Source organism: Mirounga angustirostris, unplaced genomic scaffold (genome assembly GCF_029215605.1).
Source record: "Mirounga angustirostris isolate CCGP_5_RB_7025 unplaced genomic scaffold, mMirAng1.0.hap1 SCAF_6, whole genome shotgun sequence".
Classification (NCBI taxonomy): domain Eukaryota; kingdom Metazoa; phylum Chordata; class Mammalia; order Carnivora; family Phocidae; genus Mirounga; species Mirounga angustirostris.
This window is the reverse complement of record NW_026991714.1, coordinates 56,660,845-56,687,035: the sequence shown is the minus strand read 5'-3', so window position 1 is coordinate 56,687,035 and position 26,191 is coordinate 56,660,845. Positions and strand designations below refer to the sequence as shown.

The 26,191-nt window shown below is 40.4% G+C and overlaps 1 protein-coding gene across 2 annotated transcripts in view; it reads right to left on the bottom strand.

The window, feature by feature from the left end:
• F5 (coagulation factor V) overlaps positions 1 to 26,191 on the bottom strand; it is a 73,286-nt gene that overhangs the window by 5,515 nt on the left and 41,580 nt on the right. The window contains exons 12-25 of one of the 2 annotated variants that reach the window (XM_064594350.1): positions 25,899 to 26,111; positions 21,081 to 24,723; positions 18,240 to 18,402; positions 17,225 to 17,461; positions 16,172 to 16,385; positions 14,107 to 14,286; positions 12,091 to 12,207; positions 11,100 to 11,171; positions 10,038 to 10,141; positions 9,456 to 9,611; positions 7,125 to 7,269; positions 5,221 to 5,372; positions 2,290 to 2,472; positions 311 to 601 (exon numbers count right to left, since the gene is read on the bottom strand). In XM_064594350.1, coding sequence (XP_064450420.1) covers positions 455 to 601; positions 2,290 to 2,472; positions 5,221 to 5,372; positions 7,125 to 7,269; positions 9,456 to 9,611; positions 10,038 to 10,141; positions 11,100 to 11,171; positions 12,091 to 12,207; positions 14,107 to 14,286; positions 16,172 to 16,385; positions 17,225 to 17,461; positions 18,240 to 18,402; positions 21,081 to 24,723; positions 25,899 to 26,111 — 5,726 coding nt within the window. In that variant the 3' untranslated portion in view covers positions 311 to 454. Of the gene's footprint in view, positions 1 to 310; positions 602 to 2,289; positions 2,473 to 5,220; positions 5,373 to 7,124; positions 7,270 to 9,455; positions 9,612 to 10,037; positions 10,142 to 11,099; positions 11,172 to 12,090; positions 12,208 to 14,106; positions 14,287 to 16,171; positions 16,386 to 17,224; positions 17,462 to 18,239; positions 18,403 to 21,080; positions 24,724 to 25,898; positions 26,112 to 26,191 lie in introns of those variants that run through there. The other variant, XM_064594351.1, reaches the window with a different exon arrangement.

Genomic DNA, 26,191 nt, shown 5'->3' with positions numbered 1-26,191 from the left:
CCTTGTTTCCTTTACTCTTAAATCACAGTTTTTTTTTTTTTTTTTTTTTAAAGGTAAGCATGAAAGCTATCCAGGTCTATAAATGGCTTTTTAAAAAGTAGTATCTCTTTTATTAGTGTGTGTAGGTTTTAAAAGAACTATAATAAAGCATGCTAACTACATAAATATTACTTTACGTAGCATTTTTAATCATTGTGAAAGAAGCCATTTGCTTGTTGGTTCTTGATACATTCCCATCTATATTCGGATTAATGAAGAATTAATTGTTATCATCTCACTGAATTGTGGCAAGGAGTTTACATTATGAAAGTTTCATATATAAAATTTTATTCTCTAATAGAAAAAAAGGAAATACTGAAAATTAACATTTAAAATAGCTATAAAATACATTGCCCGCTCCAAATGGCTTGATATCTTATTTAAGAGTCCTTCCTATGTCTTTGAATATTCAATTCTAGTAAATATCACAGCCAAAGAGTTCCAAGCGAAGCGCAATACTTTGGTTCCATGTTTTAGGAATGATGCGGATAAACCTGGAGATAATTGGTGGGTTGAAAAAGTTCTTCACGTGTCCTTTGATATTATTATTTCCTTTGAAAATCTGAAAGCAAAATATGGTAAGATCTTTAATAGAGATAGGATGGGTATAAAAATCTTACAGGTGATTTTTTTTCTTTTGCAATTTTAGCTCAAGCTGAGGGCATCAAGGAACACATACAATGTTATCAGAGATGATCTTCAGTCAATTATGAAATCACATGCCTAGCAGACCTCTTTAGGGATTCCAGCTTGCCCGGGATCTGACCGCTGACAGGGTGTTCTGAAGCAGCTTCAGAACCATCTCTGCCCTTAGCCCCTTGGTAGCTGTGTGACTGGGCAGCTGACTTACATGCTCACTGGCAAAATGGGGGTAATAAAAGTTTACCTGAGAGAAGTCGTTATAAAGATTTTTTTAAGTATGTAAACATATGACAAGTGCACTGTAAGCGACAGATAATGGTTAGTTGTCACTAACATTTGAAATAAAATGCAACCATGTGTTTTTACTTATTCTTTTTGGCAGATGCCTTCTATTCTCAATTGAACTGTGTTTTATGACTTGGTTGTTTTCCTTTTTGCATCCCCAGCAGTTTCCCCAAGATTTAAACACAGCAGCAGCTGAGTCACTGTTTATGACAATGATACCCAACTATAAAGACATCCTAGTACAGTGACAGATATAACCAGCCAAACCAACCAACCAACCAGACAAACAACCCAGGAGTTCACTACAAAGAGAGAGAGGTTCAAATTCATTCACCGAGATAAGGGCTGAGCCCATGATGAGCATTCGGTAAAGGTCATCCCCTTCTCCTGTGTGGCCCCTCTTACTGGCTCCAGCCTGATTTCCCTTCCTGGAATATTAGGCTCATCTCCTTAGTTTTGCCCTAGTAGCATTTTAAAAACATGTGACTGGGAATTAAGGACTATAATGGGGTAGTTCGTCTTGCAGGAAATTAATTTCCTCATCAGTTAGGATAACAATTGTCTCCTGCTTAATAATATGATACAAAAAGCTTTATGGCCGTAGGTATTTGATCAGTCAAGATAACAAGTTTACCCAAGATAATGTTAATATGCTGTTATTTCACAGTGGAAGGTTCTCTAGACCCCTGTTATGGACTACATGTTTGCGTCCCCCTCAAATTCATACATGGAAACATTAACCCCCAGGGGGATAGTATTAGGAGGTGGGGCCTTTGGGAGGTAATGAGGATTAGAGTAGGTTGTGAGGGTGGGGCCCTCATGATGGGATTAATACATTTACAAAAATAAGAGGAGACATGGAATCTCTCTCTTCCTGCACCAAGGAAAGTCATGTGGGGACACAACCAAGAAGAGAGCCCTCACCAGGAACCCAACCATCCTGGCACCCTACTCTTGGATTCCAGCCTTCAGAACTGTGAGAAAGAAGTGTTTGTTGCTTCCATCTATGATCATTTGTTAGAGCAGTGCAAGCCGACTGAGACAATGCTACCATCTTTCTCAATTAGAGCTAATTAAGCCTCCCACCGCCCCCTGGTGTTTGGTTCTCACTATTTCACAGGTGGCTCAGCCACCGCAGAAAGATGACCTGCATGGTCTCTGTTCCCAGAGCAGCTACCTGCTGAGCGAGGGTTCAGACTTCTCAGGGAGGAGGTGCATGTCAGTGCATATTTGTCAAATGCAAAGAGCTGTTTGCAAATGTAAGGTATTTCTCTCATCATAACAGTTGGTGAGTTGCTTTGTTGCCATGACAGCACCCTGTACCTTGTCCACCATGGAGGATTTCTGCCTGTAAGGCTTCCATTCCATTCCCTGGTCACTGTAGTGGATGGTATAGCTCTTCACATATATTTCAGAGGACAGAGACTTGCAACCCTGTGTTACAATCGCAGTTATTTTCTTGATTTTGAGCAGATCAATTTGTAACCACTGTTTGTTGTTGTTTGCCTGTGAAAATGATGAGGACACATGAATAAGGCAGATGTTAAAACCTTCAATTTTTTAGACCAAGATACTCAGAAATGCGCAGCCCTCAAAGGCTCTCTTTTCTGTCTCAGCCCTTAGGGTTCTCTGTCTCCTAGAGGACTTCCCTGTTCCTTCTTGTTTGCTGTCGCAGACGTATATAAACTTTTACTAGAGTATTTCATATATCGTACAATAATGGCTTACTTATTTGTATCCCTCTTTGAAGGCACGGATTTACTGTATTTTGTTTTCAGGTACTTAGCACAATGCATGGCACACAGTTGGTGTTCAACAAATATTTTTTGAATGAATAAATAAATGAATCTTACTTGAGAAAAAATATTAGATTGCTAAATTATCTGTAAATATTATTCTCTTAACCAAATTTGTTTAAATGCCATGATGATATTGCTGATGGGTTATCTGGGAAAGAATTGGGTAGCATCCTCTCTCTAACTTATTTTAGAAAAAGTTCCACTTTTCTTTCCCTTGCTTATGTCAACCAGGAGGAGTAGTCCAATTTCTTTTTTCTGATATTTCAAATAAATGTAATACTTGAGAGACCTAATAAAGCCATGACTAGGACTTGATATGGTATGGTATGGTAGCTGTCCTGTCTCTGGCCTAATGAAGTGCCTAATCATACTTGGAGAAAGAGGATCAGAAGGGCTAACTGAGTTTTGGAGTAATCTGAGACAAATTTTCACCTTTGGGAGATTTATCATGCCCCATAGTCTCATTCAGTTCTATATGAAATAATAAATAGTGATATATTTCTTTAACATCACTTATGTGTACATGTATGTATGTGTATATATTGATACACAGATATATGTATAATTCATATACTATATGTATTTTTAAAGCAAATTAATTGAATTAAAATTATTATATTAATTAATTTTTGTTAATTTTGTAACACCCTCTAGTGACATTTGGTGGTTTCTTAGTGTATCTTCAAGCTGTATAGTATCCAATCCATGTCGTACCAGTGATACAGAGGTAGAGAGCTAGAGGGTTTTGAAGACATAACAATTTTTATAGGTATAAAAGAGGCAGAGATGCCTCAGTATGCATGTGTGCCTGCCTCAGTCTGGCTGATATTTTTTTACCCTCTCTAAAGAGACCCTATAAAGATATTTGATTCTACTAGAAGATGAAGTGAAACAGTTCTGATCTAGAATTCCAGATTTAAAATGATGGCATTAAAATTTAGAATTAGTATTTCATCTTTGAAGCCATTATTATATCACAAAGACTAAGAGCAAATTATATACAGAGCAAAATTTTTCAAAAAGCTGTAAAATACAGGGTAGGGTGACAAAGTTATACCATGAGCAGATCTAAAGAGTTATCTGGGAAAAAACTGGATGACATCCTTTCTCCTTAACTTTTTCTTTCATTTTTTAATTATTTTATTTATATAATTATATAAATGTAATGTATTATAACATCATTACTTTTATTATTTTAACTTCTTTAGGTCTCTGTTTCCCCTTCTGCAAAATTGCACAATGAGGTGTCTGAGTGTCTTCAAATGGTGGGAGGATCACTGACCATCAGGAGAATGGGCTTCCTGATTCTGCCACCAAACTAAGCTAAAATGATTTAATCTCCTTTGTGTTTAAACTTAAAAGAAAAAGTCTGGACCGGACGCTTTTAAACCCCTTGCTGTTCTTACATTCCGTGAGTCTGTGATGGACCAGAAATGAGTTTCGAGACACAGATGTCAGTTCCCAAGACTATCTGTTTGGGGTCCAAGCTCTTCTGTTTTCTCCACTACTATGCTGACAGCCTAACATACGGATAGGACCTGGAATTCTATGGAGTCCAGGGAACTGGAATGTAGGTATCTTAAGGGAGGGACATAGGAGAATAGAAAATAAGGAAGGGTTAAGTTGACTGACAGAATCATTCTGATTTCTGATGCCATTGTGATTTTTCAAGTCAGTTGAAGAGTGAAATAAAAATGAGTCAACTATTAACTGTTATCCTGAAACTAAGTCACTGGAATTATCCAGTGGGTTAATATTAGGGGCAATATGACTCTCTGGAAGATGCTTATTAAACTTAGGCCACTGATTTATAACCCTGGTTTTGCAGCATTTTGCCATGCCTCCAACTGTCTAAAGGAATGTCACAAAGTTCTCAAAAAAAGGGAACAAAAAAAATTTAAATAGCGCTATTAAGAAAATGAAAAGTATTGTTAAATTGTGAAAAAAAAAAAGAAAGTGCTGCAAATCTGAATCATTTATCACTAATATATGTTGTTTTAATTAGGAGTTGGCAAACTATAGCCCAAGGGCCATATTTGGCCCCCTTCCTGTTTTTGTAAATGAAGTTTTATTGGAACACAGCCATGCTCATTGATGTATTGTTTATAACTGTTTTCCTGCTACAATGGCAGAGTTGAGTAGTTATGACTGAAAATGTATGGCTCACAAAGTCTAAAATATTTATTATCTGGTCCTTTGCAGAAGAAATTTGCCCACCCCTGATAAAAATCAAGACTAGACCAAGAACCACAGAGATGATAAATAACCTCTCTGAGCCAAAGTCAGAGCTAAAGTTATCAAGTCAATAGATATCCTAGATTCTCAGACCTAGGATCATAATCTGCAGAAACGGGAGATTATTTTCTGACTTCCCAGGACCCCCATGGTTCCTGTAGTGAGGGCCTTTGCTTTCTTCTGGACGGCTGAGAGAATTCCATTCATAGGCGGATTTTACCTTGGCTTGCCAGGCATTTACACGACCCTGGGCATTAAGACGGGCAAGGAAGGGTTCCCAGTAATCTCCCCACCAAGATTTTTTAAACGAGGAAGCCGTGATTTGCTTGTTTTCTATCTTTCCACTTTCCATACCCAGCGGTGTGGAGCATCCTGTCAAGAGAAAGTTATGTGATTAATTATGCACTACCACTATTCCCTGCATGGTGGTTTGCACTGTGAGGAGAAAAGAAAAAATATCACTATTAAGTAACAACAAAAACAACCATCGCCAACAATGATGTTATTGCCTAAGTGCCAAATCCTGTTTTTAGGCTCTACCTGTGTTACCTGATGCTCCTAATTGCCTCTATTTTACAAGTGAGAAAACAAAAGCACAGCAAGAAAAAGTAATTTGCCTGAAGTAACACTACTAGCAGAATCAGAAACTAAATTGGATCCCAGGAAGTCTGATACCCAAACACCATGTTCTAAATATTTAAACGCATTTTCCTCCTTCAGAGAGTCATGGAAACTTCTGTCTTTTCTTTGAGGTAGAAAATATTCCTACGTTATCTATGTATATAAGAATATATTCTATTTCTCTTTCTAAAAAATGCTACAAAGAAGAAGATACAGTGGACTCTTGGTAGTCACGTTCAACGGTTTATTTTCAACCCTTTGAGGGTGATTCATGTTATGCACCATTTAGAATTTTGCCAAGGTGTGCACTTGCATGTTAGTCCTCAAAGCTGGTCTGTGGATATGAGAAAAATAGCTAGTGAGTGAGCCCAGCCAACTGCCCATCATCATCATCATCTATCTGACGCTTTGTTCTTGTGGGTAAATCATGCTGACATTTTCTTGAAGTGATATCTTTCTCCATGAAAAAAAGATTTAAAAAAAGAAAACCTACTGCTAATACTGATTATATCAAGAAAGTGAAGAGATTTTTTAAAAAGCAATGCTTCTTGAATAGAAAATAGATGTTTTGAATAGATTAACAGAGTTGAATGTCACATTTTAGATTGTTTGACTCTGATCTGAACAAACTACTATTTACATCATATACCATATAAAGAAAAAAACAGTGACTCTTTGTTCTATATAATAGAATTTTATTATGGCCATTTATGATTACCTGGATTTATTTATACCATAGGTCACATTATATCCCCTGAAAAACAGCAGCTTACATAGAAAAAGCTTGAGTACCTTTATAGAGCGCCAAACAGAATGCAGAGTTCAATCAAAGTTTCAGGAAATTGAGGGGGGGGGGTGCCTGGGTGGCTCAGCTGGTTAAGCATCCAACTCTTGATTCGAGCTCAGGGTCGTGAGATCGAGCCCTGCCTCGGGTTTCGTGCTGAGCAGGGAGTCTGCTTGAGATTCTCTCTCTCCCTCTCCCTCTCCCTCTGCCCCTCCCCGTCAGCGCTCTCTCTCTCTCTCTAATGAATAAATAAATCTTAAAAAAAAAGTTTCAGGAAGTTGGTAAGCAGTTTAGATTTCAAAAACATTCACTGAACATCTAATACATGCCAGTAATGTTGCTAGATACGTTCGTTACATTAAAGCCTGAGTGTGACCTTTTGGACTTCAGAAGATTCGGGCCTAGTCTGAATCTTAGTTCTTATTGAAATGGGCCAATGGAGGTTATTTGAAGCTAGGGCCTTTCCTTGGAGGGTCATGCCAGCATCCATGCCATCCTGGCACTGTTTGGAGATGGTGCCTGCCTGCTGGCTGGTAGAACAGTCTTGGTCCAGGTCACAATGTAAATGAATAGTTTACCTGAGCAGAACCTGTTTCACCAAGGTTTTTCTAGGCACCTCTGTGATTGAAGAGAACTAATAATTCTACCCATTCTTCCGTATCTACTAAAGCTTGATTCTCTAGGAAGCAGCGGGACAATAATGCATCTTCGTTTCTTACCGTTAACCTCACAACCTTGCAGCTCCAATCGAAGGGCAGGTCTATTATAGGATCTAATTGGAGAGATCCTAATATATCTAGCCACAATAGGTGGGTCAAACTGATTCTCTTTTATTGTAGAGGCATCCGAATTGCCACCAAAATACTAGAGGAAAAGAGGAAAGCTTAGTTATGGAACAATTCTTTATAAAGTGATTTTATAATAAAATTTCAGTTTAATTTAATATTGTCATATTAAGTTTTCATGTGGCCTGAATTAAATCACTTGGTCTTAATAACTGGAGATACTTTCACTTCAGGAAGATGGTGTAGATGTACTTTGCCTTGTTCCTCCTGCTAAGTACAACTAAAACATAGGAAGCCACTGAAAGATGAAGAGAAGAAGGCAGACGGGTTAGGGTTCTTGGGACCCAAGGAACAACATGGTAGTGGGCTCTCTGGGTTTTATTTTTGTCTCATATATCCCAGATTGGGAAGTGAAGAGGCCAGCAACCAGGAAACACCACTGGGTACAGACACACAAAAAAAAGCTCTGGCAAAATCTTCCTTTCTCTAGCCACAGGACCAGGAAAGGGCAGTCTAGCAAGACAGAAAACTTTCAGACAGTGATTGCTCTACTTCTAGCTAAACATCATAGAAAACACCGTGGCCCCACCCAGAACAGCAAAGGCCAAGTGGGGAGCCTAGACTTCCATGCTTGTAAGACTGTAACAAGGCACCCCAACACCCTCACTGGGATTGTGTCAGAGAAGGCCAAATAGGAACCCAGGACTTTCATGCCCACCAGCTCCTAATAAGGCTCCCACCACTATAGTATCAGTGGAGACTCTCCCATTCCCACCCAACAGCAAAGAGGAGCAGTCCTCCTTCAGTGGGGAACCTGGACTTCGAAGTCCACCTGGCAGTGATGAGGTGTGCCCCAGCCCCTTTCCTTGCCAGACCAGTGTCAGAAAGTGCCAGCTAAAACAGAAAATAAGAGCAGCAAGACTGAAAACTAGAAAAATAATAGATAAAAACAATGAAACAGGGCCAGTTCTTTGAAAAGATTTTTAAAAAAGGCAAATATCTAGCAAGAATGACAAAGCAAAAAGAGAAGAGATGCACATTCACTAATATTAATATCACTGTAGACCCTGCAGATATCAAAAGCATAAGAGAATACTACAAACAACTCTACGCACATAAATTTAACAGCTTAGAGGAAATGGATTAGAAAAACACGATCTCAACTTATCCAATAGGAAATAGATAATGTGAACAGCCAGTAACTATTAAAGAAATTGTATTTGTAATTTAAAAGTTCCTGGAAAAGAAATCTCTAGGCCCATGTAGTTTGGTGAATTCTATAAATATTTAAAGACTTAACACCAATTCTAGAAAATCTCTCCCAGAAAACAGAAGAGCATGCTTCCTAAATTATTTTATGAAGCCAGTATGACTCTGATATCAAAACCAGAAAAAGACAGTACAAAAAAATAAAACTACACACCAATATTCCTCATGAATATAAGTGCAAAAGTCTTGAAGCTATGAACTCTAACTGTAGTCTGTGTTCTCTCTCCAAGACTGATTAGTCAGGGCTACAATTTGAGATTTTCATGATCTATTCTAAGGTATAGTGCAAATAATTTATTACTAGAGATATAATACAGACACTAGTAAAATAGTAAATAATTTACAGGAAAAATGAAACAGATTGAAAGTTATCAGTGTAATAATGGCAGACTGACTCCTTACATTCTGATAGCTCTCTTTGGAAAGGGGATTAGGGAGGAAGAGGAGTTAGGGCTGGTACACATGGGTTTTGGGGAATAATCCTGGCTGAGTCTCAGAAAGACCCAGCAGGGGATTGTCACTCCTCAGTCAGGGCAGCAAAAAAAAAAAAAAAAAAAGTCTGAAAAGCACACTGCCCCAGCACATAACTGGTATTAACATTGCTATTTCCTTCAGGTACACTGAAACAAAGAACAAAATAAAATGTAAAAGTTAGTATAATCAAAACTCTTGGAGGCCAGTTTTTAGCATGAGCCCCTTAAGACACAAGACTCTGCTGTCCACCATCTGCCAGTCAGAGAAGTCTGGGTATTTAGTTTGATCAAAAAGTGATTTTTGGTAGAGTTTTGAAGTGTCATAAGTCAGGCTTATGCCTTTAATTTATAATAACAGACCTATCATTGTACAACTTTCTTTCATAAGGCCCTAAGAAAACCATTTGTATTTCAACTGCCCAGAAAGGTATTTTTTAAAAAGACGTAATGATAGGCATAGTCATTGCAACCTGGCGAGCCTAGGGTGAGTCTTAAGACTCAGAAACAAACAAGGCACACAGACCATCACATTCCTTGTGCTGTTCCCTTTGAAGATCTGCCAGTTTGTCCGGTCAGAGCTGTATGCCACAGAGAACTCTGTGGTGTAGTAGGACTTCAGATACTGTTTGGCACCTTGAGTCTGGATCCCTGTGAATACGACTTCCCTCTGCATGTCTACCTGCAATATAGCAAAGCCATTACACAGACTGTCCTTGTCAACGAGTCACACACTGCCTTCCTTAATTCACTGTGTAACCAGCATTCTTTAGAACTAAACAGCCAGCACCTAAGGTCTAAGCGCTAATCAAATGGCTAGATACAATCCATATGTGAGCACAGAGTACCTGGACTCGAATCCAGGTTCAACCACTTACCAGCTGTGCATGACTTTTGGCACTCAATTAGTCCCTCTGTGCCTTAGTTTTTATCATCTGTACAAAGGATATCTAGGCTATTACTAGAACTAATCTCATAGGGTTCATTTTTGAATAAGTAAAGTACTTAGGATAGTGCCTAGAACATTGCAAGAAGAACAAAGAGAAATTAAATCACTGTCATTTTATTATTATGGTACTGTAAATATTATCAGGTTAATAAGATATACCTGGATCCAAGGTTTAGAAACAAGGTCTGCTGAAGATTTTTCTGTGATCCAAGCATTATATGACCCACCATTGTTTAATCTTGCTAATTTGGGCTCCCAATAACCTAAATCCAAAAAAGAAAAAAAATTTATTCTGAATTAAAAAAAACAAACCAAAAATATATAACTAGCAATTTCCCAAGTAAGTTTAGTCCCAGTGGAAAACCAGATCTCTGCAGGAGCTTCTGTTGAAGTTAGGAGACCAGGCAGTTGACACGGGCCTCAGCTACTAAGTCAGTTCATGATGATGAAACCTTCTTGGCTTCAGGTCAGTGCTTGGTCAGCTGTCAACCACCACCCACCCCCTTTCTTGCATACAGGTTACGTTTATCTTTTCTCAGTTATGTTGATGTGGTTGCTACTGAGTGTGCTTGCCTAAGGGGAGGTTGTGGGAGGGATTATGGGAGCCTCATGATCCCTTGCAACTGACCTCTTGGTCTTAGGAAGGGTTTTGAGGCAGAGTGAGGAAATTTAGAAGGAGATCCTGACACACAGTGGGTGATTAGCAAACTTTCTTGAATAGAGGAATGGTTAGCACAACAAAGAGCCCTATTAATTGGGAGAATAGTATCTGGCCAATAAGACCTTGTGAATCTGGCTGGAATATTATGTTTGTGATCAAACCTGGAATGGGGATGAATGGGGAGAGTTTTGGAAACGGGTACATGGTTGTAGGAGTAAGGAATCCACTCCTTGCTCAATCCCTGCTGAGAAGTTGGACTGCCTGTGTAGAAAGCCCTAGCTCTTGGTCTTCCCTGGGACAGACTCTCTGGGAACATTATACACCAGAGAGGGTGGCAGTGATAAAGGAATGCCAACAGGTTTTAGCGCCTGTCATATTGCTCCTTCCTCTACCAGATGAGCACCTCAAGATGGAGCTGCTTTACCATGTGGTAGAGAAAAGCCCAGAGAGGAGCAATGATCCATAGATTGAACAGGTAGGGTTGTCATGGGTTGTTTTTCAGGCTGTATACTGCACAACTGTAGGAGATGGCTTCCAAAGGCTATGATGCTATTACTTACCCAAATGCTTAGAAGCTTTGATCTGTGAATCAGCTATGATACCATTACTTAGTCCCATTGGCATCTTACATTCTAAAAAACAAAAAACAAAAACAAAAACAAAACAACAACAAAAAACAAAAACCAAACACACACACACAAACACAGCAATGAATAATTTTTGCTTAGAAAATACATATAACAACACAAAAGCTGCATGGCTAGAGATCATACCTCTGGTGAGTCAGCAATTCGATAGCTTCACCTACCTTATATGGCACCGACTTAAATATGTCTGATCATAAAATGGTAAATGTACTAGCAAGACTGGTGCTAGTCTTTAACAGAAATAGTGATACCCTAGAGGAAAACCATGGAAATCCCGGAATTCAATTAGTTTTAAATGGATTTCCATCTGCTTGTATCTTAAAATAAGACATTTTACAACATTAAGTATTACCCCTTTTAAATCTATGTTCCCAAAAGTTGACCTGAAAGTTACAGAGTTATTTACATTCTGATCACAAAAGAAAATGCCAGCCACTCAGATATCTGGATGTCAACACAGTGCTTGGTACTCAACAAGTACTTAATAAATGCTGCCTGGCTGGCTGGGCAGATAGGCAGATGGAAATGATTTCTCAAATACTGAAATGCCAAGTTCAGAGACTATCCTAGTCATTGTTGAATTCCTGGTATCTTATCCCTCCTCTACTCAAGGAGTCTGGAAAATTTCTTGCACTTTCCCACGAATCACACATTATGAAGGAAGACACTTTATATTGGTTCCCCAACTGAGAATGCCTTTGGGCTGAAATATGTGGTTTAAGTTTCCTAGGAGATTGATGTTTGTGGCACAATCTGACGATGGGTCAGAATAAAAGCAGTTACTGGTACACATTCTCCCTCTGTCATGCAGAGTTCCCAGAGTTCAGTATTTCCAATCTAAGAGTTAGTGATGTTCCAGCAGGGACCCTCCTGCTGAAAACATCACATGGCTCTTGGATGGTACCTCTGTCTATGATGAGAAATGGTGTTTGCATCCCTGCTCTCTGGTTTTCTCCAACCTCTGTGTCAAGGAGCCACCAGCCAGATTTTGATGGCTTCATTTCAAGAGTTTTAAATGAACCTAAAATAGAGAGTGAAGGACAACATTACACACCCCAAATTAACAATATTAATTGACAGCTATCAAAGAATCCTAAATCCCTGCATCACAAGAGGCTTTGGAAAAGAAATCAAGAATGATCCATTTCTCTTAGGCAGGACTAGAGGTGTAACAAACAGAAAAACAAAACAAAGCAGTGACATACATACACATTAGTAAAAATAAATAGCCCAGGGACTTAAAAAAATCTCTAACACCCCTTACTAGAAAGAAACTTTCAGTTATCTATATATAATGTTACAAGCTAACCCATACACAGCACAGCTTCTGAGTCCTAAGGATGAAAATGACCTTGAATGACTCATCACTGGGCCTCAAGAATACCGTACAAGTTTCCTTTCTCTCCCATTTCTTTGGCTTTTCTTTTTTTTAATAAGAAAATTAAAATCAAACATCCTTCTCCCATGTTTTCAAATTTTCTATTAAGTCTACATATTTGGATAGAGATGCACCTAAATTGTTTCAGAAAATCACTGAAAATGACATTTCTGAAACTTCTGATTATCCATTCTGATATTTAATGCTACCCATTGCCAGATAATACTTAAATTCTGCTGGCCGTAATTCATGTCTATTTTCCAGATTGTGAGTGAAAATTAATAGCCGATGGTCATCCTCCTTTAGCACACTAAAAAGATTGCAGCCTTCCACTCCCTCCAATACAGGTAATTTAGATTCGAAGATTTGGATGGGCCAGCCAATTCCAGCTTCTCAGTGTTTCCCACAGGCTCATGGAAAGGAGGACTGATCTGGCAATTTACATTCGGTGAAAAGTAAGGAGTAAGTTTACCTAATCCCCTCTTGTCTCTGATTTTAAGAGAGTGACTCTTTATAGCTTTATTAATGAGCCACAGGCCTGAATAAACAAACAAGAACACCCTGTCCTCCTTCTTAACCAAACCAGTCCCATTTGGACTGCTGTGCCCTTCTAAGGCTGACTCACATAGCAACTTCTCCATCCAAAGTGGCGAGGGATTGACTGCCTTCACTAGCTTCTCAGAGCGTTTGTGGAAGGTAGGCTGCTTGTTAAAAATGCAGAGTCCCTGGCACCTGCCCAAGATCCCAAGATCTATCAGATCAAAGTCTCCGAAAGCAAAATCTCTGCTTTAGCCTTTGCATTTTAACCAGCTTCCTAGAATTTTACTATGCCCGTTACAGTTTGAGACTCAGCAGCACCTAGCACTCATAACCCTACCCACACACCTACCACACAGATACACCTACAAACAACTTGCTGGCACATAAAAATCCTTTGTGATGGCTGGTTTGTTTAAACCTTTTCGTTATTTTGTACATGAAAAGTTCTAAATACCCCTCTTATCCTTTAGCGTTTATAATCATTAAAAAAAAAAAAAAACTTTTTTCCCCTTCAAATAGCATCCTGAGTCAGTTTAAGATTCCTGTAGTCACTTGCCCAAAGGTATCAAAGTGAGAGTGTGAGGAATAGAATTCAAGAATTCAAGAATCCCAAAACCCTAGTAAGTTTTTAATCTCCTTCCCAACAGAAAGCTTTAGCTGCCTGAGCCCTGTGGGATTCATTTTTATAATCTGTTTAAGACCTGGCCTACGTGACACACAGTGGCTTGGGAAAAACTGCATTACACATAGCATCTCTGTAGAACTGAGTTGAGCCCCACATATAGTCTGTGTGGTGCCACAAAGAGTGTATATATTAGCTGACTTTTCTGTACTCTGTATGCAGTTTGGGGATATGTCTCTGCCCAGGATCTATGCCAGAAACCATGTCTGACCCTTAGGAAGTAAATGCATAGGAGGGAATGAGGGACAGTGATAGTTGCCCAGATTGCCTTCTCTAGCCATTTTTCATCAGGGATCTCTTTTCATTGTGCAGATCTTTACCAGGCAGCAGGGGCCAGACCCCGAGCTGGTGCTGTTGAGTGCCATTTTCCAGCAAGGTCTGGCCATGGAAGTGAACCACATGAATGTCTCTGGAGCTGCCCATGTTCAGCAGATGCAACCTCACCCATTCTTGCTCATACATTCTCAGGCCAGGCAAGTTGTAGATCATTCCATTAATGGCTGAAAGGACAGAGAGTTGCAATCAATTAGAAATCTGCAGAGAGGCTGCTAAAGAGGTCTGAGGCATCCCACCTTACCACCCATCTTCCTATCGCTCCGCCTGCCCAGGCATATAGTAAGGACCCCAGGGTGTTCTGATATCAGTGAGAGGCTAAACCTCATGCCAGCCTACAGAAGTTTCCCACAGAATTTACCATTCTCCACCCTGCACCTCACACTCCCCCTGCTCTCTGCTTCACTCACTTATCCTTGATATTTACAGTATGGATTTTCCTGTGCTACAGAAACAGAAAGACTGATATGAGCCAGATAAGTGAACTCCAGTGGTTAGAGGAAAGAGAGTGAGGGGATACACAGCACATCACCCAGAGGCCTCCTAAATTCAGAGATAGTTCTAGGCAAAATTAGGAAGGCAGACGACTGAGGTTCATGTTTATTCTCTCTATGATATAGCTCCTCTGTCCCCTTCCCAGCTTAAATGTCTAGGGTTCTCAGGCTTCATCCACTCTCCACTCAGTGAAACGTGTGTGTGTGTGTGTGTGTGTGTGTTTAAATCACCTGACAAACTTAATCACCTTAAAAAATAATAAAAAATGTTAATGATACAGCTTTGGGCTACCATGCATTTAATTGAGATTGAAGTGAGTGAAGTTTTTATTAGTAATGTTATTCTAAAGTTAAAAGAACTACTATGGAGTTTCAGGAACTGAGCAAGTGAATTTGGGGAGGGAGGGAGTTGAGATCATCTTCGCACCCTTAAGGTTACATTAGGTATGAGAGCACCTGTCTTCCCACTCCTAACACCAGTCCTTACTCCCTCATCTGGGCAGGAAATAGATCTCAAGTGATTCTTAGGTCAACATTGCTAACTCATTAGGATATGGAATGAAGACTTCAACATAGCAGGTGCTCAGCAAACATTTGATAAATTAAACTGAATGATAGAATTCATCCATTTATTCAGTAATTCAACACACAATTACTGAACACATACTGCAAAGGCCAGGTGCTGAGTTTGAGGCTGGGAACTCAGGTGGTCTGCTCAGCAGGTACCCTGATAAATACTACACCATGGGGATTACCTAATTACAGAGACTTCAACTACAATATATTTAAAACTAAGCTATATCCGGTGAATTTTACTCTTTCTTTGAGGAATTGGGAAGCAGTGGCTCGAGGGTACTCAGAAGTAATGGGATAGCCAAGAGACAAGCCTATCTGATTCTGGGGCTATGCTTTCTCACTAGGTTGGAAGGTTTTCAGAAGAGTGTGCTTCCCACGCCTGAGACCAAGTGCCCTGGGCTGAAAAGCCTAGAAAAGGAGTTCAGAGTACATATGTTTCGCCCCCCTCCCCCCCAAAAGATGCTCCCTTGCCACGATTCTCCTATCACCCAACTACCCAGTGTCCTATCTTGTTTTGTTCTAGATGCTTCGGATGCCACCTGAGAACTGCTGACAGCTGGAACTGCCACCATCATTTTTCTTTAGAAAGTACACAGGGATGATCAGTTCTTCTAGACAAACAATCATTCCTTTAGTGATCAAGGAACAGGTTTATTAACTGTTTATATTGCAGAGTAATGCCAATTCCTTTTTGACTCATGCTACCAGCTGCTGCACACTGGCTTTTTGTTGGTTGGTTGGTTGGTTGCGTTTGTTCTGCAGCAGGCTCCTGTGCTCTCTTTCAGACCTTCTCTAGCTCCTATATGTGCAGCACCACCTGCTGGGCGACATCAGCCCTCAGACATTTAAGGACCTGGTATGGGTTGTAGCTCCTGATTCTTCAGAAGCACCTCCTGTCTAATCTTATGAAGACCTAGGGCAAGAATCATGGTCACCCCATGTGATTTAGTTCAGAGATTAGATCAAAGTGAGAGGAAAATACCATGAAACTCATGGGAGTTTTTTACTTCTGAGGATGCAAGTCTCCAAGGCCTTGGGGACTGGGCCTTCTTTTCATAATACCAGCTCTTCTTTTCATCAAAGACCATGAAAAGTAAGATGAATTCTCTCATATCCACCGGTGTGTTGCTCTTATCAAGTACTCCTTTTTGACAGATCAGAAGGGGACCTATCAAGCCAGAATGGATATCTTTTTCCTGGAAGACAGTAGGAGCAAAATGCACAGATTTTCTCTTTCTCAGGATTTCCTTTGCTCTTCTGACAATCACTGATGATATGGAAAAGGAAACCTCAGGAGCTCTGAATTTGAAGATTATAAATGAAGAGGTTACTAAGCCTGGGTATCATCTGATCATCTGATTCTGTGGCACTCATCATCCCTTCCTCTGATTAGTCCTTTATCTCAGCATGGCAGTAATGATAATGTTAATGACAATATCAATACTATTATAATTACTATTTATTGAGCATCTACTATTATAGTAAATATTTTGCTGGTAATATCTTCTTTAATTCAGACAACAATCTTGTATAATAAAAATAAGCTCACTTATTAAACAAATATTACCAAGTACCTACTGTTTTCTCATTTTTAACTTTAGAAACTGAGGCTGAGAGAGGTCAAGTAACTTTCCCAGGCCCACACAGTAAGTGACAGGATAGTGATTGAAATCGAAGTCTGTGCTCTCTCTCTACCACGCCCAAAACGAAGGCATCTTGACTTTGCGGCTCTCTCATAAAGAGCAAAAGAAAGCTAATACTTGCTCAAGGAAATAGAAAAAAATGTCTTCCTCTGCAAAGGTAGTCACTCTGACTGGGGTCAACCATTTCAGTACCCCTCATTCCTCGCCACTGAGCACATGTTTCTCTCTCACGGTCATCTGAAGGCAAGTCGCTATAGACTGTTGACCATAATCCTTACACATTCCTCATGGAAAGCAAGACATTTAACGAGAAATCATCTTGACCCTTCCGTCTGGTGGACTCAGGTTATGAGGTTAGGGGAATGACAAAAACTTTCAATGGGTGTACCCACCGGGTTCACAGCTGAGTAGTAGGCCCAAGCCCGGCAGGCAGAACCAGGATTTTCCGGCCCAGATCGAGTGGTGGCGTGCCATACATATGTATAACTGCTGTTTGGCTGAACAGCATTATCTTCCTTAAACCATTCAGGAGAGTCATCTTCATAAGTCTTTCCCTCTGACGATTTTTCGTAGGAAAGCCCATGGGCATGAAGAGAATATGGTCTGGATGCTAAATTTTTAAAACGAACCTAGAAAAAAGAATGATCCACAAATGTACTTAAGTCCAACAAAAATCCAAATTATACGCCAAAGTAGATGGTTAATTATTAAATGAGACCTAGATATATATACAGTGGGATATATTAATTGCATACAAGTACAAAGTAACATGTATATTATTTCATTGAATTTTTACAACATCCTGTGAGCTAGGGCCCAAGTAGTTTACCCTAGAAACACCAAAACATGTTTGTTCTTAGGCTCAAAGCAAAAGTATTGACATTAGGCACAAAGGAAATGATCACAGCAGGTGCTGCAGATTTGAAGATTGAATGAGCTTTGGGTCTTGCTCACAATAAGTTTCCAACCTCCTGATGAAGAGACACCTGCACATGTGGATTCAAGTTAAAAACCTGGAGACCAAAAGTACATAAACAAAGTATGAATGGGGTTAGATGGGAATGCCTGAAAGGAGCAATTCAGTTGAATGTGCAGGAGAGGTTGGGGTAGTAAAGAACGTCTCTTGGGGAAAACAGAATTGGCCCTTATGGAATGAACAGGAGCTCAGGAGAGGAAGAAATAAATTCATGAGATCGTTTTTGTCTTTTCTTTTCTTCTCTTTTGAGATCATTTTTTTTTGAAGATTATCTAATTACTTGGCAAGCAGTCTCTGAAAAGAAGTATAATTATTTGTTAATTTTGGAAAATAAATTACCTGTATCCCTCCTGCCCCTTTCACTGTTACAGCCCTCTGGTGCTTGTGGAAATTCCTCTGATGATCTTAGCAATGCTCAAAAAATGACTTACTTGGATGACATCATCCACTTCAGCTCTAATAATAGGACCAAGAATGCCGAGATGCTCTTCATACTCCCCCAAAGGATCACGTTTGGTAAAAGTGCTATCAAGGTACTTTCGAAAGACTACTTTCTTGTATATGGTATTTTCTGGAACATCATCAATGTCTTCGCTGAAATAATAATAAGAATACTATTTGTTTAAAAGAACAAATGAAAGACCACTCAAAGAAATTGGGGGAATTATCCCTGTTTCTGAGTATAGTATCTAGCATGAATATTTAATTGGTACTTGGAGAACAAATGAATGAAAATATGAATAAGTAAAAACTTAAGCCAGTAAATATCCTTCAGATCCGAGCTCACATATCATTTCTTAGGTAAGTCCTCCTATAAACCTTTATATGTCAAATCTCTCTATATTATTTCTTAAGTTTCCATAGTGTTGCTATAGTATATACAGTATATTCCTGTAGTATTCTTATATTTCTCTAGTATATATAGTAAATTATATGTCATTTATTTGTGAGGTTATCTATTCGAATCTGACTCTAATATTAGAGTGAAAACCCCATGAGGTCAGGGATCATGCCTAATTTGCTCATTCTTTTATTTTTAGTACCTAGCCAGTTATCTGGCACATAGTAGGCACTTGATAGATTTTTGTTTAATGCATTAATGAACAAATACAATCATATATCACATAGCAGATTTTTAATATCAGACGCAGACAAAGCCAGGCAATTGGATAGTGCCAGGGCTTGGGGCTGTCAGGTATCAATGGTCACCCCTGTGAAGGCCACTAGATGGCTGGGGGTTTTATACTCTGAAAGTAGCCATTCTTCTCTCATTTCTTTTTTTAAAATGACATTATTCCTTGTGTAATTCACCAGTTCAGTCTGGGGCCAGAGCACATCATATTTTCTCACCGACTCCTAAATTTCCCAAGCCTATGGAAATAGGCCAAAAGCTCATCCATCAGTCTCATGGTATTTGTTATGCACCATGAGCCATCAACAGAGAAACCCATTCTGCCTTCTTTCCAGTGTTCCTACCCTACTGACCCCATCCTTCCAGACACTAAGCATAACATAGTTTCACAGAACACATGGGGACAAGTAAAGCAACTTTGACTGCCATAAACATGGGTTGCATATCTGTAATGGTATATAAGATTTTGAAGGAACTGGTTCCATCCCTTTCGACTTTGGAAAGGCCCTAAATCTTACTCCTTCAGGGCCTCTCTTAGAAATCCCTAGATAAACTATTTATTCTTATATAGCAATGGGTGCTACATTTAAATAGGAAGTCATAGGAAAATGTGTTTTTTAATTATTTTTGGGGGGAGGGGGTGGGAGGAAGAGCAGAGGGAGAGAGAGAGAATCTTAAGCAGGTTCCATGCCCAGCATGGAGCCTGACGTGGGTCTCAACCTCACAACCCTGAGATCATGACTTGAGCCGAAATCAGGAGTTGTTAAGTTTAACCAACTGAGCCACCCACATGTCCTGAAAATGTGTTTTAAATTAACAGAGTTCTAATATGGAAATGGCAGACATCAGATTAATGAAAATTTTTTTTTTTTGTCTGTAAGCCATACCATGCATTGCGTTTGCTTACTCTAATTACACTTTGGTTTTTGATTTTTAAAAGATTTTATTTATTTATTTGAGAGAGAGAATGAGAGAGAGAGAGCATGAGAGGGGGGAGGGTCAGAGGGAGAAGCAGACTCCCTGCCGAGCAGGGAGCCCGATGCGGGACTCGATCCCGGGACTCCAGGATCATGACCTGAGCCGAAGGCAGTCGCTTAACCAACTGAGCCACCCAGGTGCCCCTGGTTTTTGATTTTTAGTGTAACTGTTAGCTTTGGTAAAAGTTGTGTATTATATTTAGACAGTTTAAGCATGGTCACCATGCTGTGTCCTGAGAATCTGTAGCTGACTAAGCCTTGCTCCTTGTCCCTCCCTCTCTTCTTTCCCTATATTGTCATCCCAGAATACAGAGTCCAGCCCATTATGGCTTTCCATCCTTAAGCAGAATTGAATTGAAAACTCTTTTAAAAATGTCTATAGATCCCTTGGAAACTCTCTGCTGTAAGTTAGACCACTTACAAAATTGCATGAACTCCTTCAACTCTACGGTTAAGAGTGGCTGGAACCCTGAAATGTTAAATCCGAAGAGGATCTTGGGGGCCATTTGGTGTAACACCTTCATTTAAAAAATGAAGTTATTAAATGAGTGATTCTATAAGCCAAGTTAAAACTCAAGTTTAAATCAAGGTAAATCATCATTGAATGACTGCCTCAGTTGAAGGTATAAACTTGCTTTTTCTTTCTAAACTGGTTTATATCCTTGGCCTCTGCTACTGGAATCTCATGTAATTTGAATCAGACGTCACCAAGATGCTGTATACTTTACATTGATCAGTAAACAATTTAAAAATATTTTTTGATAACCAAGTGCAAAAGGAGATTTCTACATTACAAATTTGGATTTGAAGCCAACTTCAATGAAATCATGTTGATTAGCAGATAGCTATGGATAGGTTGGGCTCTGCGCCGAGGCAAGGAAAGGGGGTAGGAACATGTGTGGTGAGAGCGGAAGAGAGAAGAGGGGGCTTCTTTATAGAATATCATAGATTTCTTACAGTGATTGTTCTTATATTATCCAAATGTCCCCTAATGTAGAGAAGCTAACCTTGGAATTGACAAAGGAAATTGTATAGGGCAAGTGGCAATAGGGGACCTAAATTATACTTAGTATAATTTGCCCAGAATTATTTCCTTGGACTTTAACAATCTTTTTAGCAGTAGTGGAAAAATGAGAATGTAAAAAGAGAAAATTTGGCCAAACCTTTGAGCAAATTTTGAATAATCCCAGAATACTTCTTCAGCAGCAATGTAATAATGTTTTCTGTTTCCATTGTTGCTGCGGAGGTACCATGCTGCAATGTTGTCAGGATTTCTGGAGGAGTTAATGTCTGTCCTAGTATCAGTTTGGTAAGGGTTGTCATAGGCCACGTAATCAATTTCAGCAATGTATTCTTCACTGCTCTCTTCCTTCTGCCTTGGAATAATCTCAATATAATCTCCATCATTTGCACTGAGGCCTACTACAATGGGTGGATTAAGTTCTCTTGGCATAAAAGTGTTCTTTAGGGTAGGAGATGGTGGGAGAGATGGCACCTCATCTAGGTCTGGATAAGGGAAAGTCTGACCAAATTCTGGAAGAAGCACTGACTGACTAGATTCAGAGGTGTAGGATGTCTGAGGAGGTGATGTCTCTAGATCAGGAAGAAGGGCCGTTTCGCTAATGTCTGGAGAGAGAGTTGCCTGGTTGAGGTCTGGGGAAGGGAGCATCTGATTGAGGTCTGGAGAAAGAGTCATCTGGCTGATGTCTGATGAGAGAGTCTCCTGGCTGAGGTCTGAGGAAAGGGTTGTCTGGCTGAGGTCTGGAGAAAAGGTTGTCTGGTCAAGGTCTAGAGAAAAGGTTGTCTGGGTGAGGTCTGGGGAAAGGGTTGTCTGGCCAAGGTCTGGGGAAAGGGTTGTCTGGTCAAGGTCTGGAGAAGAAGTTGTCTGGCTGAGGTCTGGAGAAAAGGTTGTCTGGCCAAGGTCTGGGGAAAGGGTTATCTGCCCAAGGTCTGGAGAAAAGGTTGTCTGATCAAGGTCTGGAGAAAAGGTTGTCTGGCTGAGGTCTGGAGAAAAGCTTTTCTGATCAAGATCTAGAGAAAAGGTTGTCTGGTCAAGGTCTAGAGAAAAGGTTGTCTGGCTGAGGTCTGGAGAAAAGGTTGTCTGGCCAAGGTCTGAGGAAAGGGTTTTCTGGTCAAGGTCTGGAGAAAAGGTTGTCTGGTCAAGGTCTGGAGAAAAGGTTGTCTGGTCGAGGTCTGGAGAAAATGTCTGGCTGAGGTCTGGAGAAAAGCTTTTCTGATCAAGATCTAGAGAAAAGGTTGTCTGGTCAAGGTCTAGAGAAAAGGTTGTCTGGGTGAGGTCTGGGGAAAGGGTTGTCTGGCTGAGGTCTGGAGAAAAGCTTGTCTGGTCAAGATCTAGAGAAAAGGTTGTCTGGCTGAGGTCTGGAGAAAAGGTTGTCTGGCCAAGGTCTGGGGAAAGGGTTTTCTGGTCAAGGTCTGGAGAAAAGGTTGTCTGGTCAAGGTCTGGAGAAAAGGTTGTCTGGTCGAGGTCTGGAGAAAATGTCTGGCTGAGGTCTGGAGAAAAGCTTTTCTGATCAAGATCTAGAGAAAAGGTTGTCTGGTCAAGGTCTAGAGAAAAGGTTGTCTGGGTGAGGTCTGGGGAAAGGGTTGTCTGGCTGAGGTCTGGAGAAAAGCTTGTCTGGTCAAGATCTAGAGAAAAGGTTGTCTGGCTGAGGTCTGGAGAAAAGGTTGTCTGGCCAAGGTCTGGGGAAAGGGTTTTCTGGTCCAGGTCTGGAGAAAAGGTTGTCTGGTCAAGGTCTGGAGAAAAGGTTGTCTGGTCGAGGTCTGGAGAAAATGTCTGGCTGAGGTCTGGAGAAAAGCTTTTCTGATCAAGATCTAGAGAAAAGGTTGTCTGGTCAAGGTCTAGAGAAAAGGTTGTCTGGGTGAGGTCTGGGGAAAGGGTTGTCTGGCTGAGGTCTGGAGAAAAGGTTGTCTGGCCAAGGTCTGGGGAAAGGGTTTTCTGGTCAAGGTCTGGAGACAAGGTTGTCTGGTCAAGGTCTGGAGAAAAGGTTGTCTGGTCAAGGTCTGGAGAAAAGGTTGTCTGGCCAAGGTCTGGGGAAAGGGTTTTCTGGTCCAGGTCTGGAGAAAAGGTTGTCTGGTCAAGGTCTGGAGAAAAGGTTGTCTGGTCAAGGTCTGGAGAAAAGGTTGTCTGATCGAGATCTGGAGAAAATGTTATCTGGTCGAGGTCTGGAGGAAATGTTGTCTGGCTGAGGTCTGGAGAAAGGGTTGTATCGTCGAGATCAGGAGAAAGGTTTGGTTGACTGAGATCTGCAGAAATGGTTGCCTGCCAGGCTTCAGGTTCCAAGGAAGGGAACATTTGACCAATGTCAGTAGGGAATGGCTTGTTTCTTAGGTCATAGTCGAGCATCTGGCCAAGCTCTGGAGGAGATGTGTGGCTAGAGTCTGTAGTGGAGTGCATTTGACCAGAGTCTTGACTAGAGAATGTTTGATAATATTCTTCTGGGGGTATTGTCTGATAAAGATCTAAAAGGGAGCTTGTCTGACTGGTGTCATTTGAGGGATTGTGATTATGGTAAGGAAGTGAGTCTAACAAGCTAAGATTCACAGAGAGGAATGTCTGATTGAGGTCTGTGGGAAAAGATGTTTCATTGGATTTATGGGGTAACAATGAATGATCAAGTCTCCTATCTGAAAATGTGGTATTGGCCTTTCCTCTTAGAGGGTGGAAGCCCCTTGGAGATAGAGGAATATGGTGTGCAAGCCTCTCTTTTTTCTTTCTTCGTGTTTTAATGAAAAAATGGATTTTCTTCAATCCACTGTTTCCTCCATCCTGTTTTACTTGTAGAGATTTCTTTCTAATTCCAGAAAATTTTGGGTGGCCATTCTTCTTTCTGTGCTTGTTTGTGAGAGGGATGTTTTCTCCCCAAGTCCTTGAGGCATTCTGGGGGCTGTCCAGCAGCTTATCAACAGCCATGTCTTCATCAGCCTCTGGGACTATTTCATAACTACCTTTCTCAGACACCAAATGCCATTTCCCATTCAAAATCTTGGATGGATTCTTTTGTTTTAAGAGTAACAGATCATTGGGAAGGTCTTCCCAGGGTCCCATTCTGGAAGGAGAAGAGTTGCCTTGGCTTAAATGTCGCCCAGTTTTATGTGCTGAAAATCCCACTTGGGAGAACCTATGCTTTGCTGTGTGCTCTCTTCCTTTCTTGGATTCCTTATGCTTAGTATGTTCTTGACTCCTGAATCCTTCTGCATCAAGTGGAAGTAGACTTATCCCTGTGATATCTGACTGTAGAGGATCCTCCATAGAGTCTTCAGAATAAGGGCTGGAATGCTCTGCTTTTGAACGGTTGAGAGCTGAGTTCTTGTCTAAGCCAATGTGTCCCAGAGGGGGACCAGCTATGGTGGCTGCTGGGTGAGGAAGAGTTTTTTGAGGCTTTGCAAAGTTATAGACAATAAGCCTGCTAATGTTACTTAGGGAAGAGGAATTTGAATTAACAGCTGTATTGGTACTAGGAGGAATGAATTCAGAATTGTTCTCCAGAGCTAGGGCAGTAAGATTAAACTCATCTTCCTTCTGATTCAGTGATGAATTTCTGAATGACCTAATTCCTAACCATGAAGCCAGGTTGTTCTGGTAATCATAGTCAGCATCATCCTCTTCACCCCTGTTTTCTGAAGAATCACGCATTTTCCGTGTAGTCATGACTGTAGATGCTGGAGGTTCATATATAATCTCATATGAGTCTTCATAATCATCCCGGATACACTTAACATCCCTGAATCTCAGCCTTAGGTTTTTGTTTCTTGAATTGGAATTCATTGTAGTTAACATCCAAGTACCTACAGAAGAGAGACAGAGAAAACAGAGAGCTCTAAGCCCAGAAAAAGATATAAAAACCCTAGGATCCATTGTGGCAGATAATTTTCAAGGAACTTCAGCTAGGGATAACAAGTGTGGTCTGTGGGTCACTGCTGACCTGGGAACTGTTAATTATCTCCTATAGTGACATATGGAGAGAAACCGGGTGTAAGGTGTTATAAAACTGCTTAGCAATCTGACATTGCTGTGCATCCAAGCATGTGATCAGTGCACTTATCTCATATAACAGAATATAGACTGAAAGTATTGATCAATGGAGATTAGGAGAAAACTCTTAGCACAGATAGTTTAAGAGTCACTGTTTTAGAATATATTTGAAAAGGGATGAATTAAGAATCAAGTGGGCTTTGAATATCATAAACATCTTGTTGGCTGCACATCTTGTTTGAAAACTGAAGTGAGGGGGAGGATGATGTAAGAAACATCTAGATATTTCTAAGCAGTAGGTGATTCAGGTGGGCCCAGGGCAATTTTGAATCTCTTTGAAATGGTATTATTTTCTGGCATACAGATTTCCTGGGGAGTCTCCAATCGTTACCACTTGTTGAGTGTCTGCTGAGTGCTAGGCACTTGGTATATAAGACAATAAATGGTCAAAGCAACCCTGTAAAGTGTGATTGTGTTTTTGAGATGAATACAAGGAAGCTCAGTGAGGTTGAATAACATGTCCAAGGTTACAAAGATACTGAGTGCCAGAGCACATTGGAGGAACTCCAAAGCCCATGTGCTTTCCATGCTTTCCACTGCATCTCTGAGGCCAGACTCCGAGGTACTGTATCTGATGATCACTAACTAACCCACAGTGTCATGGCTAGCTTTAAAAACTGAAAAGGCCATTTTGATAAAAGAAATGCTCTTTTGTGGCTGAATGTTCATGCTTCCTCCTCAAAGTCATACCTTATCTTTTTGCTGTTGTGTCTTTCCTTCTCACTTAGCCCAGAGAAGGAAAAATGGAACCCACATTAAAGGACTAGACCCATTTAAGTAATTAATTCTCCAAACAGAAATCACGAGAAGTATTGAAAGGAAAGCCTGTAAGGGATCAGAAAGATAAACTCAGGAACTGTGATAGTTTGGGAAGCTGCAGCAGAACTTTATAGATCAGAGGTTCCTCTCCAAGTGTCCAGGCTCTTACCAACATTATCCATTGTGACAGTCACAGATTCCCCACACATGGGGAAGAGGGTCAAGGTGTCCTCATGTCTCTTTCCATAGATGAATGAGTGCCCAGTGAAGTGAATGGTCAAAATGTCATCCTGGGTCCCTACACTGCAGAAGTGCCACTGGACAGTGTCATCAAAGCAGAATCCGAGTGTGGGTATACTCTCAGGCACATAGCCATTGATCGCTGAAAGAGTAAAATCTGTTAACATGCAAGCCTCTGCCGACAAAGGGGCGTGTGGCTAATTATACCTAAGATTAACGTCC